The sequence below is a fragment of the Pteronotus mesoamericanus genome, unplaced genomic scaffold, assembly GCF_021234165.1.
Source record: "Pteronotus mesoamericanus isolate MK-2021 breed Mesoamerican mustached bat unplaced genomic scaffold, CSHL_Meso_final contig_657, whole genome shotgun sequence".
NCBI classification, from domain to species: Eukaryota; Metazoa; Chordata; class Mammalia; order Chiroptera; family Mormoopidae; genus Pteronotus; species Pteronotus mesoamericanus.
Window position 1 is genome coordinate 1,642,846 of NW_026555229.1, and position 17,299 is coordinate 1,660,144.

The 17,299-nt window shown below is 48.1% G+C and overlaps 1 protein-coding gene across 1 annotated transcript in view; it reads right to left on the reverse strand.

Annotated features, from left to right (window-relative positions):
- Window positions 1-17,299, reverse strand: part of SLIT1 (slit guidance ligand 1) — a 153,444-nt gene that overhangs the window by 112,030 nt on the left and 24,115 nt on the right. The window contains exon 4 of the mRNA XM_054581705.1: window positions 15,996-16,067. Within this exon, the coding sequence (XP_054437680.1) occupies window positions 15,996-16,067 (72 nt within the window). The remainder of the gene's footprint in view (window positions 1-15,995; window positions 16,068-17,299) is intronic.

A 17,299-nucleotide genomic window follows, 5' to 3' on the forward strand; every position in this document is an offset into this window, starting at 1 on the left:
TGCGTACGTGGCCTTGGTCCCCGGGCTGCAACGGCCCGCTGGGGACTCCCAAGAGTTGGCCTGGGTGCAAAGCCCCCCACAGGTGAGTGCCCTGCGGTGACACCAGCCACGCAGGCAGGGATGGGAGGTTCCCACAGGGCTAGCATCACCCCTCCACTGCTCATGCGCCTCTACTGCTCATGGGAGCCTCTAACCTCTGCTTTGGGGCGCTGGCTTCCACCAAGAATGGCCCCCTCTCCCGGGCCCTGAGGGGCATGTCCCCTTCCATCCATCCCTCACCCTGGCCTCAGTCCTGGGAGCAGGGACATCGACGAGGAGGGTGAAAGAGTGGCCCCTGTCCCCCTGCCAAGGGGATGTCACGCCACCAGAATTTATGTGCCCGCTTTCTTGTACCAGCTTTTCCCAGGTTCCCTCCCCACCCATTACTGCCCCATTAGCTGCCATGTGTTTTCCCCTAACTGTCACCCGTCCACACTGCCTCTTTGTTACCCTGAACGTTCTGGCCCGCCCCTCCCCAACAAGGGGCTGAGCTTAAACCCCGAATTGTGAAATATTTCCTCCCGCTCTCCTGTCCCCCCTTCCTGCCTCTTCCAGGGCCCCAGGCCCTTTAGTAAAAAGCACCCACCAAAGGGCATTCCCGCTCTGTTTGCACAGCACGAGTGGGCCCCCAGTTGCCTGGCGCCCCTCATCCTCCGTGAACACACTTCCCCTCCTTATTGGTATTCAGTCAATACCTTCCTTTTCTGACCCTTCCCTGCTTGGCCTCCTAGATCTACCGACAGAAGGCCCTTTGTTGAAGGAGCAGAGGGTGTAAACACCAGGGATCCGAAGACGACGCCTGGACTTCAAAGGAGAAATGAGTCATTGCTCATCGATGGGGTGGGGGCTCCGGGGCAGAGCCACTCCTCCAAGCACCTCTGGCTAAGGACAAACCTTCTGCGTCTTTTTACAGATCAGACGTTATTTCCAAAGCTATTCATTGATTTTTATTGTTCCAAATTTGACTCAAAAATGTGAGCCAGAATCTGGGGTCTGGTAAATATTTTGTTACACAGTTTGCTGGAAGCACGTTGCCGTAGAGCATAGCTTCCAACACGGGGGTTCGGGCTGGGGCCTTCCAGGCTCTCACCATCTGCCGGGTTCCTTGTGTCTGCGAGCAGATTATCCATCCCAAACGCCATTTGGGTCGGGCCTCTTCCCGCTCACAAGCCCTCCTAGCATCCCTGATTAGACAGACAGCTCTGCATCTAAAACCACCCAAGCCCATCAAAGCCAGGCCCCCCCATCATCCCAGGCACACAGCCCTGCCACACGGGGTCCAGCCCCTCCTTGAACTATCCCAGGGGTGAGGTGACGAGCAGAGCAGCCTACCGCCTGGCAGCCAGCCCTTCAGGCAGCCTGCCGTGTTCAGAACAAAATCCATTTCCCCACACCGTCCACCCACAGTACCCAGTTCTGCTTCTGGAACAAACACAGATTTGAAAATTGCTCTCAGAGGCCATCTGTATTTGTTTTTGTCACACCAAACAGCCCCAGGCCCCTTGACTGCATCTCATATAAAATGGTTTCCACACGGCTCCTCACGTTAGCTGCCCTCGTCCATGCTACAACCACCCCACAACCACCTACAATAAGACGCAGATCCCGGTACCAAACACTGTTCTCTGGGTGTGCTCACATCGCCACAAATTAGAACAGGCCTGTCCCCTCCCCTGGGAGGATACGTAGCCTTTATTAATTCAGCCCAAGGCTACCTTCACTCCTGGAGCCACCTGACTACACTTGGCCCATCCTCTGCTTGACGTCACAGGCCCTTGTCGTAGCCAGCGCTGCCAAACCAGGTCTCCCTGCTGCCGCACTATCAAAGCCGTCTTCATATTTATCAGCATTTAATTTCACCTTATTGATTCCAGCCCAGTTCATGGAGCTCTTTCTCAATCTTACTTCTGTCACCTTGGCTCGGTGGCCACCCCTTTGCAGTTTTGTGCCACCTGCAAATGTGCTGAGCATCCCTTCTGTCTGCGCATCCAATTCATTAATAAAAATGAGCGAACAGGTCTAGAGACACTAATGACTTGTCCAAGGCATCACAGCCAGATGGGGACAGAGCCAAATCTAGCACACAAGTGTCCTGGCTCTCAGCCTCATTTCCATCACACTGTGCCAAAAAGCCCCAGAGCCCCTCAGAGCACTTTCTCCCCAGCCCTCTCCTACCCCCACTTCCTACTGGTCCATCCCCAGAGGCCCTGATTACAGACAGGAAAGCCTGGCTTCCTGGAAAGCAGATGGGGACACTGCCACCCAGCTGGAGGGTCTCAGTTTGTTAAACTGGAGCAGCTTCCTGCAGCTATGGCCCTGTGCTTCTCAAGGGAGTCTCTTGAGTAGCCCACCCAGCCAACCAGGCCAAACAGGACTGAGTGGACAAGGAGGTCCTGGGGTACTCCTTCACCAAGCTGCCTGGGGGAAATGGGAGAGAACAAGGGGGCCCACAGAGATTCTGGGGATAGCTCTGAACCTTAGGAAAAATCTGTGGGCAGACCGTTTCAGCCTTATGGCTTCTTAGAAACAAATCTCTCAGGTCTGTCTTAGACACATGCATAACGACCAGTTACAGGGCTGGCCTTAGCACACATCCTTGCTCTGAACATAATTCTAGAGAGCCACACTGAGATCACTGGGTGAACAGGCCAAGAAAACAGGTCAAGGTTAGTATGGGGATTCCCAACATTCTAAGCTACTCACCAACAAGACCGCCTATCTTAGGAAGTAGCAGACTCCCCATCATCACCAATGTGTTTATGCACAGGTTTGTGCCATTTGAATAAAAAAAATATAAGGTCCTATACCCTCTTTTCTACTGTGACAGGTCCCTTGTCCTTCCAAGTAAAATGCCATCACTGGACTCCAAAGAGCCAAAACAATTTTGAAAAAGAAAAAAAAGTTGAAGGACTCACACTTCCTGATTCAAAAACATATTATAAAGATACAGGAATCAAAACAGTGTGTACCAGCATAAAGACAGACAAATAGACTAATGGAATAGAACAGAGAGCCCAGAAATAAATCCTCACCTATATGGTCAAATGATCTTTAACAAGGATATCAAGACCATCCAATGGTGAAAGGACAGTTTCTTCAACAACTGGTATTCAGAAAATTGGATACCCACATGCAAAAGAATGAAGTTGGACCCTTATCTTACACCATATTTAAAATTAACTCAAAATAGATCAAAGACTTAAATGTAAGACCCAAAACTATAGAATTCCGAAGAGAAAACATATGGGGAAAACTTAGTGAGATTGAACTTGGCAATGATTTCTTGGATATGGCACAGGCACCAAAAGCAAAAATAGACATTTGGGGCTACATCAAACTTTAAAACTTCTGTGCATCAAAGGACACAATCAACAGAATGAAAAGGCAACCATGATATGCAAGAAAATATCCAAAATATATTAAAAACTCATGTCTCAACAACAAAAAAATCAAATTACCTGATTTCAAAATGGACTAAGGACTTGAATGGACATTTCGTTTTTAAGATTTTATTTATATATTTTTTAGAGTAGAAGGGAGGGAGAAAGAGAGGGAGAGAAACATCAATCGGTTGCCTCTCGTATGTACCCCAATCTGGGACCGAACTCACAATGCAAGCATATGCCCTTACCGGGAATCAAACGAGTGACCTTTCACTTTGCAGTAGGATGTACAACCAAATGAGCCACACCAGTCAGAGCTTGAATGGACATTTCTCCAAACATTACATAAAAATGGCCAACAAGCATATAAAAAGATGGTCAACATCACTAATCAACAGAAAAATGAAAATCAAAACCATAATGACATATTACCTCATACACATTAGTATAGCTACTATAAAACACACACACACACACAGAAAGTAAGTATTGATGAAATGGTGTAACCACTAGGGAAAAAAATATGGCAGTCCCTCAAAAATTAAAAATGGAACTACCATATGATCCAGCAATTCCACTTCTAGAAATACACACAGAAGAGTTAAAAAGAGGGTCTTGTAGAGGTTGCACCCTCTTGTTCACAGCAGTATTATTCGCAATAGCCAAGAGGTAGAAGCAATTCAAGTGTCTATGGCAGATGAACGGAGAAACAAAATGTGGTGTATACATATAATGGAATATTATTCAGCCTTAAAAAGGAGAAGAAATCCTGTCACATGCTGCAACATGGCTGAGCCTTGAGGACTTTATGCTAAGTGAAACCAGCCAGTCACAAAAAAACAAATACTACACGATTCCACTTATATGAGGTACCTAGAATACACAGATTCAGAGACAGAAAGTAGAATGATCTTTAGCAGGGGCTGGGGTGCAGGAAATGAGGAATAGTTGATGGGCATAAAGCTTCAGATTTGCAAGATGAAAAAATTCTGGAGCTCTGTTTCATAATAATGTAAGTACACTTAATACTACTCAACTGTACACTTAAAAATGGTTAAGAGACAGGGAAGCCCCAAACTGGGAAGGACAAAGGGGAACCTGGACTTCGATGAAGCAGAACCAAGCTAGGGATATATCCACAAAAGCTCAGGAGCCTTTAGAAATAACAATACCAACCATTATTTACATTTGGCATCCTCTGCTGCCCCTACGAGCTTCTGATGCCAAGACAGCCTGATGTCCCAAAGTAATAAGACCATGCGTGTGTGTTCTAGGAAGGGCTTTTGATGCTAAGAAGCGCAACATTAAAGTTAAGATTAGATTAAGTAGAGACTGATAAAGAATTAATAAAGAAGTTAATGCACCATCTCCAAGCATTTATTTCTTTATAGTTCATGAGTCTAAATGTAATGAGTTATAACTCACATTAATATTCCTGCCAAATTAATCTAACAAAGAACTCTACATTACAGTCAGCTCCTGAGGAAGGCATTCAGAGAAAGAGGCTGTAGAAATTCTCCTTCCACTTGTATGAAGTCATCATCTGATCTCCCGTCTATAAAACCAAAGAAAGAAGAGACTGCAGGAGCAAAACCCTCCGGCAACAGGCTAAGCAGCCTGCCAAATTCAGAGTGAGCTCAGGCAAAACAAAATGAGGTAAGAAACCCTGTCTCATGCAGAGAAGACAGGTGGTGCAACTGAAGGCAGGCCCTGCTCAGCGACAGGGAGACCGCGGCAATCAGGACCCTCGCCCCTTGCTTAGCCTGGAACCTCCTGCTGAGGCTGTGAGCCAAAAGGAGCCAGAGAAGCTCACCAGCCTGGGTCGACCCATGAAGATGTCCAGGACAGCAGACTGTCCTCTATGTCCTTTATGGCTGGACGGGGCATGCCCGCCCATCCCCTCCACTGCTTCCAGGGTGATGGTTTGGGTGCTGAGGGTGTGTTCCAAGCACCTATCCTGGGTACACCATACAAACCACCTAATCATCACAACAGCCCTCGCCCCATTTCACAGATGAGGAAATGGACACAGAGAGGTGAAATCCCTTGCCTGCAGTCCCACAGCTGAGCAGTAACTGTGATCATTGGAAGAAAAGAGAGGACTCAGTGCCAAGGGCCCTGACTCCAGCGAAAGAGCTGGGAGACGTGCCCAGAGGCACTCTTGGTGGGCAGGCTCCCGGGGCTCCGTGGTGTGTGTGTGCATCACCCCATTGTCCCAGGCAGGGAAGGGCCGGGCGGGGCTCCCGGACACCTGTCCCCCAATGGAAGACGTAATGTGGTAGACAGAGCAGTGACCCCCAAAGATGCCCGCGTCCTAATCCCTGGAACCTGTGAACATTACCTTACATGGCAAAAGGGGCTTTGCAGATGTGATTACAGAAGAATCGTTTCCCTGTTCCCCTCCCAGACGGGCTCACCAGTCCCTGCCTCCCTCCTCTGGTTTCTGGGCTCAGGGCTTTCCAGGTCTGTGCTGGGCCAGCAATGATCTTATCTGTCTCTGTTTGCCAAATGTTCAATATCATAGTGAAATTATTTATGTGATTTTTGAAGTAGTTTTTAAGACACCCTCACTCTCCTAAAAGTTATTCACAATAGCCTGCCTCCACCCCCCACCCCTACCCCCGACACATGCACGCCTCTCTGTTCAGAATCTTCTGGATGCTTAGGAACTCACCTTGTCCCACGCTGGTTTTTGCAATGCTGTAGGAGAGGGCGGGCGGCTCTTCATCCCTTCGAGCTCCTGTAAAGTCCCCGCAGCAGGGCCGACTCTCTGGGGGTGACCCACCGACTGCCCATCCCTCCGGGCGCCTCCGGACCCCGCAGCCCCAGTATTTGTGAAGGCCTCTGCGGTTCGGAGGCAGCAGGTGGGGGTGGGGGAAGCCAAGGGCCAGGGGCTGCGGTCAGGACATTAGTCCACACTGCGGGCGTCCGCCCGCTCTGGCGCGGCGAATGTCAATCTGAGGCCGGCTACCCTCTTCTGCAGCGGTCCTGAGGCCGGCCCAGTGGGACGCTTGCCTTTTTCACTTGAGCCTTGACAGCAGGCACAGCTTTAATGATTGGAAAGCACTGTGAGAATCCAGAGTGCTCCATAATTGCCCACTCATAACCCCCAAATTGTTCTCTGCATCCATGAGAGAGGTGAAGCTTCTGCCCTCGGGAGGGTCTTTGTCAGTGTGACTCACACCAAATCAGGCAGGGCGGAGGCAAACATGGGCTCTGCCCCAAGAGGGGCCCCTCTGAGGACTCACCAGGCATCTGGGGCGTGGCTCCTCGAAGCGTGACCCAGATAGAGAGGGCCCTGATAATAATGCAGATTCTTGGGCCCTTCACACCTACTCACTCAGGCGCTCAGATGTTAGTGCCCTGGAATCTGCATTTTAATAAACTCCCCCCAGCTGACTCTCCTGCACACTAATTTGAGCTCTGAGGGTGTAGAGGTGGGTGTGTGAGTCTGGGTCAGGGACCTAGGTTCAAGTCTCAGCTCTGACCCTTACTGCCTGAGACCTCGGCAAGTTACCCTCAAGATCTAGGTGTTCCCTAAAAACACTGTCAAGAGTTTCAGGTCAAATCAGTGTGGGCGATGCAACACCCTCCACGTCCCCTATGGGATTTATAATGCACGTAGATGGGTTAAAGGGGCTGAAAATTCCCCCGGCAAAGAAGCCTGTTTGACCTGGCACCTTCCCAAACTGGCGAACCAAGGAGACTTCCTTCCTTACGAGCGCCAGAAACATCCCGCAGACTTAGTGTCTCGTGAGACAAAGCTCATAAAATACTTTTCTGGGAAAAGAGAAGTCTAGAGGGTGAGCAGCAGCCTCTTAAGGCAGCAATTCTGGCAGGAAAGAGGCCCCAGCCGAGGGAGGGGAGGCCACAGGCGCCCCATTCCTCATGCTCAGGGTCCTCGGCGGGTCCAGTTCCGCACAGCGGCTGCCTGGAGTGGACGTGTCACAATAGCGAGGTCACCTTCCTGCCTCGGGTAATTTCCCTTGGAGGCAAGACATCCATTTTTAACAGCCCTTCATTTCAGCAGAGAACGCCCTCCTGCCTCTGGTGGGGGCTGGGGACCAGGATGGGAAGGGAGGCTTTGTTCCTCTGACCAGTGCTGACAGTTTAATTAAACCCAGCTCGAGACAGGGTCGGCGGGGTCAGGCATTCTTCAACAGGGCTCCTGCAGAACACCTCATCCGCGCCTCTCCAGCCACCAGGGCCCTGTTAATGAGTTATCCCGGGCCCTCCAACAGGGATATAAATAAGGGGAAATAAATGCCCTGGGCTGCCCTTCATCAGCCACCCCAACCCTTCCAGGCCCAGCACAGACACAAAAGCTTGATCTTGTCAGGACACATATTGGTTTCAAGGCTAAAAAGAAGCCCAAAGGAACTGGGTTTCCAGAAGCGGCTTGTGGATGAGGAAGGGAATACAATCAGCAAGAAGAGAGATTGAAAGGCAGCAGGAGAGACCTTTCCTCACACCTGGGAGGACAGAGTCTGGGGCGGAGGCGGGGGGCGGGGCGGGGGGGGGACTGTGCCCTGCACCAGAAGCTGGGTGAAGACTGGGTTTTGCTGCTCTAAGAGAAGCAGTCAGGCTCCAACATGTCTGACCCCTTGGGCATCCATAAGGATCTCCACATCCTCAGGCGATGAGGCTGACCCCACACCCAAGTGGCCGGCCGACGGGCTGTGACCGCCTCCAGCAGGGGAGCCGACCACTCGTTCTTCTCCAAGCTGCTGGTGGGTCAGGGGATGGCAGACAGCCCTCACGTCCTGGAAAGACAGCGCCCCACCAGTCTCTCACACAGCGGTCACCCCAGTAGTTCTCAGCGCCTAGAACTGCGCCTGGCCCATAGCAGGCCCCCGGTAACCAGTGGATGGATGGATGGGTAAGCAGGTGGTGGGTATGCAAACAGAAAGCGGGGAGGGGCTAGGTGAGGGGGTGGGAGGGTGGTTGTGGAATGGGGGGAGAGCTGGGTCTATGGGTAGGTTTATATGTGAGTTGGTAGGTAGGTAAGGGAAGGGTGAATGGGTGGGGGGCTGATGGGTAAATGGGGGTTGGTGGGTAAATCAGTGGAAAAGTGGATGGGTAGGCAGATGAGTAGGTGGGGGTTGTTAGGTGCGGGGAAGGATGGGAGGACACGGAGGGTGGAGGGATATGTGGATTGACTGGCAGTTGGTAGGTAGATAAGCGGAGTGCAGATGAGAGGGAGTCTGGATGGGGGGTGTGTAGATGGTAGATAGGTAGATGGGATGAGGGACAGGTGGGTAGATAAGTAGATGGGTGGGGAGCGGGTGCAGGAGGTGAATGGGTGGTAAGTAGGAGGTGGATGGACACTATGGAAGCATGAGCTTTAGCCTCAGACAGACCAGAGTTTACATTTGGCTCAGTCCCTTGAGCAGGTTGAACCCTCTGAGCTTGGCAGAGTCCTTTGTCAACTTCCTGAGTCTGTGCAATGGTTGTGCCCAGCCACACTCCAGCTGCTGCCCGCACACCAGCAGCAGGTGCCTCCGCAGGTACACCTAAGCCTCTCATGGAACAAAAAACCAAAAACCTGTTGGGGGAGGTCCCAGCAAAGGGAGGGGATGGCTCTGGTTAAGAAAGGTGAAGCTGAATCTTCACAGGGAGTGGAGGCCTGGACAGGACACTGGCAGAGGACAAATGCTCAGAGGGGCAGTGCGGGGCCACCGTGGGCCGCCTCGGTGAGCGGATGTGCCGCCCTCTGAAGCAATTCCCATATGGATTCCCCTAACACTTTCTGAGCACCTACTATGCCACAATGTTTACACCTGATGTAAGAACAGGTTGTACCCCTCTTTAACCCCCACAACAGCCTGTGAGGTAGACATTATCTTTATCTGATAAAAAAGCCAATGGGGTTCAAGGAAGGCTACCAATATCACAAATCTAGCATTCACTTGAACTCAAACTGCAGAGGCTTTTCATTGCTTTTAAAAACAAGGAGGTCTCCGGTCATAAAAATAATGCATGTTTCTTACAGAACATCTGGAAAGCATAGAAAAGACAAGTCACCCAGCAACAACCCCTGTTGGCATTTACAGTCATTGTGTGTGCGTGTGTGTGTGCATGTGTGCATTCTTTAGAGTGATTTATTTAGTGGTCATATTGTCAATAGAATTTTGCGTCCTGGTTTTTCATATCACAAACATTTATATGCATTACTTTATATCTTTCATAAAGGCCATTTTTATGATGATATAAAGATTCCATCAAGTAGATATAGTATAGTTTACTTAGCCACTCTCCCAAGGTTAGACATTTGGATTGTTTCTATGTTCTTTACAATATTCCATATTTCAATATAGAAATACTCTATGTTTCAATATTCTAAATAATGCTGCAAAGAACAAGTTTGCACCCAGGTTTTATATTTCCCAGGATGTATTCCCAAACAAGATGTCCAGGTCAAGGTTTAAGTCCATTTCGGGCTCCTTAAGGGCCTTTGAAGGCCTGGTGATTAATTCCTGTCCTCTCACAAAACTGCTCTGTGGTCCAAAGCAAATCACCTCTCTTGATCACAGGTCCTGCATAAGGAAAGAAATGAGCAGACTAACCCAATACCAGGGGCAATATTAGTGAAGAATAACCAGTTACAGGATTTTAACTTCTGGAAGCTACATAGACAAAAGCAACTGAAATGTGGATCTCACCACCTGACAGACTTTGTGATCACACCTTACCCTGCACAATTGGTCTCTCAAATGCGTTTTCATGCTGATTTAGCATAATGGCCTCTGCAGGAAAGTCCATGGTTTGCTCCAGATGGAAAGAATTAGTAATGGATCTCTCAAAGCAAAGGGGGGGTCAACAGGTGACAGACTGGAAAGGCCAAGCACTGCCTTCCCTTTACCCTGCCCCCTAAGGGAAGGGTAGGCTCCATAATTTGACCTCAGGTGATCCCACAAGCTCCTACACAGCTCATGGGCCCCGGGGTGATCTTCTCACCTAAAGTGAGCCAAGCAGATTCTTTTCCCCAGAAATCTGGAGTTAGGCCTGAGACATTGTGGGATCTGAGCTCTGAGGTCACAGAAAGTAGGAGGTAGTCAGCACCGAGGCCAACCAAAGGCATGGTGGAACTGGGAAGTTGCCCATAAGCCCAGGACATTGGTTTGCAGGCAGGAGTAAAACAATAAGGTAGAGATGTTAAAAGAACTTGAAACTTCCTTCACACTCACTCCCAGTCCCAGGTGTATCTCACTTCCTGTCTTGGGGAGCTAGTGAGTCTGCTTGTTGTGCCTTACAATAATACACAACCCCACCCTTACTGTCACCAGCCTCCTGGTGGGGGGGATTCTGTTTCATGAACCAAGAAGGACTGACTGCTCCTCAGCCAGACCAACTAGGAGTGTTAACAGTGATGTTTTGGAATGCCTGATGCCCAATTCAATAAAATGAGGGTGGAGGGTGTGAGGCAAAGATGAATAGAGAAAGAAGATACGGCAGACTTCCAGTCAAGATGGCGGCATAGGCAGGCATGGGCCATCTCTTCGCACAACCACATCAAACTTACAACTAAAATATAAAACAACCACCACTCAGAACCATCAGAAATCTAGTTAAATGGAAGTCTGACAACTACAAAATTAAAGAAACTACATCTATCCAGACTAGTAGGAGGGGCACAGATGTGGAACAGGCTGGTCCCACACCCACATGTCGTGGATAAAGATTTGGAAGGAGTACCTCTGGAGTGAGGTGTCCCAGCCCCAGCACAGGGTACCAGTGCCAGGAAGATAAGTCCCCACAACTTCTGGCTACAAACACCAGTGAGGATTGAGTCAGTGGAAGAAACTTCTGGAGGCCCAAACAGTTCTTCTTAAAGAACCCACACATGGATTCATCTTCTCAGATTCACTCTCTCTGAGTTCCAGCACTGGGGTAGCAGCTTGAAAGGCACCAGTGGCATAAAGGGAAGAGCTAAAGTGTCTGGCATCAAAGTGAGCAGAGGCCACTGTCCCTTTTCTAAACCCTCCCCCTACAGAGCTGGCAAACTGGTGCCATATCTGAGACTCCATCAACCTGGCTAACACCATTTCACCCACCTGGAAAATCCCTAGAGACTCTGTGCCACCCAACTTACAGCCCACCCAAGCAGCATCTCCATATGAATGGCTGGTCTTGGCTCATGCTTCACATCTTCCTATTTTGTCAAACAATAGCTGGCCCCAGTGAGCCCCAGGCCTGGCAGTAGCAGCAGCCAGCCTAGATTCACAGCTTGGCTTCACCTGGAAATCTCCAAGCCCAGCACAAGTAGCAGCCATCTCAAATTTCTTATTCCTGAGGCAGGGTGGCCACAGGCAAAAATAGATGGGGGCTGACCTTGGCCTGCACCACCCAGGAAACCCCAGGGTCAGCACACCTAGTGGACAGACACACCAAGTCAGAGTACCACCACCCTGTCCCTGCACGACTGATCCTACACAGAGGGCGAGGTTGGTGGTAAGTGGTCATAGCCAATCCTTGCAGCTGATTGGCCTGGGTAAATCCCTCCCACTGACCTGCCAATGACAACCAAGGCTCAACTACAATAGGAGGGTGTACTCAGCCCACACATAGGGTGCACCTTGAGTACCCAGCTTGGGTGACAGGAGAGGCTGTGCCACTGGGTCCTACAGGACACCTACGACTTTAGGCCACTCTACCAAGACACAGAGTAAAAACAGTTCTACCTAATACATAAAAACAAACACAGGGAGGATGTCAAAATAAAGAGACAAAGAAACATGACCCAAATGAAAGAACAGGTCAAAATTCCAGAAAAAGAACTAAACAAGATGGAGATAAACAATCTATCAGATGCAGAGTTCAAAACACTGGTTATAAGGATGCTCAAGGAATTTAGTGAGGACTTCAACAGCATAAAAAAGACCCAGTCAGAAACGAAGGATGGACTAACTTAAATAAAGAACAATTTACAGGGAAACAACAGTAGAGTGGATGAAGCCAATAATGAAATCAATGATTTGGAACATAAGGAAGCAAAAAACAACCAATCAGAACAACAAGAAGAAAAAAAGAACCCCCCAAAATGAGGAAAGTATAAGCAGCCTCTGGGACAACTTCAAGAGGCCCAACATTCACATCATAGGGGTGCCAGAAGAAGAGAAAGAGCAAGAAATCGGATCTCTAAAAAATAATGAAAGAAAAAATTCCCTAATTTGGTGAAGGAAACAGACATGTAAGGTCAGGAAACACAGAGAGTCCCAAACAAGATAGATGCAAAGAGGTCCAATCCAGGACACATCATAATTAAAATGCTAAAGGTTAAAGATAAAGAGAGAATCTTAAAAGCAGCAAGAGGAAACAGCTAGTTATCTACAGGGGAATTCCCTTGAGACTGTCAGCTGATTTTTTTCAAAAGAAACTTTACTGACTAGAAGGGATTGGCAAGAAACATTCAAAGTTATGAAAAATGGGGACCTACAGCCAAGACTACTCTACCCTGCAAAGTTATCATTTCTACTGAAGGGCATATAAAGAGCTTCCCAGACAAGAAAAACATGAAGGAGTTCATTATCACCAAACCATTATTATATGAGATGTTAAAGGGACTTATTTAAGAAAAAGATCAAAACGATGAACAATAAAATGGCCAAAAAAATACATATCTATCAACAATTGTATCTAAAACACAAGCTAAGCACACAAGAAGAATAGAGGCAGAATCATGGATACAAAGAGTGTTTTGATGGTTGCCAAATAGGAGAGGGATGTGGGGGAATGGGTGAGGAGGTGAGGGGATTAAGAAATACAAATAGGTAGTTACAGAACAGCCATGAGGACGTAGAGTACAGTATGGGAAACGGAGTAGCCAAAGAACTTACACACATGACCCATGGACACGAATAAAGGTGGGGGATTGTCTGAGGGAGTGGGAGGTGCTGGTGGAGGGAGGCAAAGGGGGAAAAATTGGGACAACTGTTATAGCATAATCAATAAAATATAATTTATAAAAAGAAGATATGGCATATATACTGTATATACTGTACAATGGAATAGTATTCATGAGAAAGAAGGAAGTCCTGCCATTTGTGACAACATGGCTGAACCCTGAGGGCGTAATGCTACGTGAAATAAGCCAGATAGAGAAAGACAAATACTACACGGTATCACTTATATATGGAGTCTTAAGGACTGGGGAGAGGGACACAGGAAATGTTGGTCAAAGGGTACAAACTTTTAAAGGTCTGAGGTTCTAATGTATAACACGATGATTATGGTTGGTAACATTGTATTATGTAACTGAAGTCTGCTAAGACAGAACTTTGTGTTCTCACCGAAGAAGAAGAAGAAGAAGAAGAAGAAGAAGAAGGAGGAGGAGGAGGAGGAGGAGGAGGAGGAGGAGGAGGAGAAGAGGAGGAGGAGGAAGAAGAAGAGTAGCGGGGTGGGTGGCAGGGGCGGAAACAACATGTGAGGTGATGAATGTGTTAATTAACTAGATAGGGGGATCCTTCACAATATATATATATCAAATCACCACAAAGTATGCTTTAAATAGCTTACAATTTAATTTGTCAGTTATACGTCCATAAAGCTAGAATTTTTAAATAAATAAATTTTAAATAAAATAAATGAAGAGGGTCAAAGCTGGGGTCCAGAGTTTGGCAACCATCCACCACACACATGGTCTGAACCCTGGAAGTGACAGAGGGAAAGGGAACCCAAGCTGGCAAACAATGCCAGGAGTGAGGGCCACAGTTTGAACGGCTAAGAGGTCTCAGGAGAAGGGAAAGACAAGTGCAGAAGGAGAGCAAGAGAAGAGACATTCAGGATGAACTCCGCAGAGAGAAAGAGCTCTGTGACAACCCCTGCCACAGCCAGCTGAGAGAAAGGACGGGAGGCCCGGGAGCTGCCGGGGCCAAGTCAGGCAAGGCCAGCCTCCCGCTCGTAACCAGTGGCAGCATGGGCCTCGTGGGCCAGCGCACAGACCACGGGGTACAGGGAGGTCAGGGTGGATGCACTTCACTTGTACCTTCAGCAGTCAAAGAAAGAAAAGAAAAGCACCCACTGCGTGCACCTGACACCGCGTTTTAGGCAGCCCAACTCTAGCCCAGTGTGGTGGAGACCAGCAGAAGGGGCCATCACTGGGTCACTGTGGAGAGGCCTCCAGGCCAGGAGGAGGAAGAAACGGGAAGTGACCAGAGAGACCATTTAAACATTAAAAATTAGAGTTCATCTAAACTAAAAATTAGAGTTCATCTTAAAGACAAAAACAGGAAGGCAGGATCGGGCAACAATTTGTGGCGCTGCCTGGAGACCACTGGGCTTATCAAAAGGTCTGGAAGTCATGACAGAGGTGACGAGAACTGACCGACCCCTCAGCATGCAGGAGGCCCCCGGCGCCACCTCCCCCCCAGCCCCTGCCCCCCAGTCTCGCCAGCACCACTTGCTGCCTCTCCCTCCACGAGGTGCTTCAGGGAAGAGCCGGCAGCCCTGCGGCCCAGGCCGGGCTCACCGTGGTTTGTCAGGGCTGTGGGGTTTTTTTTAATGTTTGTCATATTTTCTAAATATTCTATATTTAACTTTTTTACAAAAGTTTTACGTATTTATTTTCAGAGAGTGGGGAAGGGAGAGAGAAAAAGAGGGAGAGAAACACTGATCGGCCACAACCAGGGGCCAAGCCTGCAACCTGGGCATGTGTCTGAAAATTGAACTGGCGACCTTTTGGTTCACAGGTCGGCACTCAGGCCACTGAGCCATACCAGCCGTTTTTCAGGTTTTTAGTGGCAAAACTAAGAGGGTTCAAAAACCTCCCAACTCAAAATTCAAAAACCTAATGACCGACCCTTCAAAAATCTAACAAGCGTTTATGGTTGTTTTAGGTACTTACAGAAAGCAAAGCTAGGAAAAAACATAAATGATCAGAAAGTAGATTCAGGGCTCAAAGTTAAGAAAGTGTTTCTAAATGCAGACCTTTCCAATCATGGAACTGATTGTTCCAGGAGGTGGTGAACTTCCCACCACCAGAGGTAGACAAGCAAAGGCAAAAGGACCCTTTGCTAAGGAGCTACAGAAGAGATTTCTTAGAAAATCTCTATGATCCTGTCCAACCCACAGGATGAAATATACGGTAGAACAATTACAGGCACATTTGGCAAATCATAAAGCAGCAGAATTAGCCACAGCCCTTAAAACATGAAAGAAGTATATTTATAATAAAGAGTATCACATTACACACAGTTAATAAGCTTATAGACCTTATTACTCTGAGCTGAAGGTAGAAACAGGCCCAAGAAGGGCAGATCACCAAAGGCAGCGAGAGGCGCGGAGGAATGGTCCTCCCTGCAAAGTCGGGCCCACCCCCAGACCCCGGCACGGTCCGCAGCAGCAGGCAGAAATCACTGACCTTCAGATTCCGTCAGGTGCTTGCCATGGAGAAATGCCCTACACTGCACCTTCCTGCAGAAAAGGCCTGACCTTTGTTACCCTGAGCAATTCCTCCCCAGTGAGGAACATGGGGGTCACGGGAAAGTTCACGCCCCACTGACCAAGCACAGCCCCCCCGCCCAGGGTGAGGGATGAGAGCACACAGAGAGCTTTCTGGCCACGGGCATCACTCACAGCCTCGACAGAGCCTGGTTGTTCTGGAACAGCAGTTCTGGGAGCGTGTGCAGCTGGTTCCGGTTCAGTCGTCTACAAAAGAGAAGAGAGGGAGAGTTGGAAATTGCCTAGGAAATCCAGGAAATCCAAAGGACCCTCAGAAAGCACTGGATTCAGAGTCTGAGAGTTCAGGATTCAAATCCGAACAGGGTCATTGTGTAACTCCAAGGAAATCACCGTCTTTGGGGCTCAGTTTCTTCATCTATAAAACAGGAGGTCTGCCACCCAACACTTGGGGAGGATAAGAGCAAAATAATTATGAAAGTCCCTCCCCAAGGACCACCATGGACTGGGCCATCGATGAGCACAGCATCTTTCCTTCCATTATTTCCTTCCATACTCGTCATCATCTTCACTTACATTTACAAGACTCTGTGTGACTTATAAGGCACTGATTCAAAGGCTATCTCAGCTCGTGAATTGGATCTCCGACGACACTTGAAATGTGAGATCTATCCTAATGGAGTAGGACTGGCCACATGCTTTTGATTCTTTATTGCTTTCATCCACATTTGGCTCAGTGGCAAGTTTTGTTGTTTGCTTTAGGTTGTTTGTCAAAACAAAAATAGATTTATTGATTTTTTTAAATTATTTATGGAAATGCAGTCTTAATTTTTTTTTTAGGCCTCAAATAATAGAAGAAAAACTATTCTGCCACCTGCATTTTTCTGACTCAAAAATTTGTGGATGTCTTTCCATGTGAAATAACAGACAACTCCCTTTATTTTTAATGACCAAATAGCATGTTCATCATTTTTAATTCCTCTGCTGGTGGACAGACAACCTTTCGGGGTTACAAACACAGGCAGAAGCGGGAAGTCTGGTGCTGGAATGTGGCCTGATGAGAAGATATAATGCAGAAAGAGCCTGGACTTATCCTAGGAAAGCAGCAAAGTTTACCCAGACTTAGGCAACCAATGCTCTATTTTTTTTCCTAATTTTTTTTCAATTGCAGTTGACATACAATATTATAGTCATTTCAGGTATGTAACATAGTGATTAGACATTTATGTAACTTACAAAGATGATTACTCCAATAAGTCTAGTCATTACATTCATACATATTCATCACAATATTAACGACTATATTCCCTATGCTGTACTTTACATCCCCATGAATACTAGGTAACTAATTCTCTGACACTAGAGTGCAGGATTCCAGCGCATTAGGGGGTGTGACTCCTATGAACTATAAAATGTTGGTACTCACACAGTGGTCCGTGGACCACCTTCAGGGCATCACCTAAGAACTGGTAAGAGCCTCC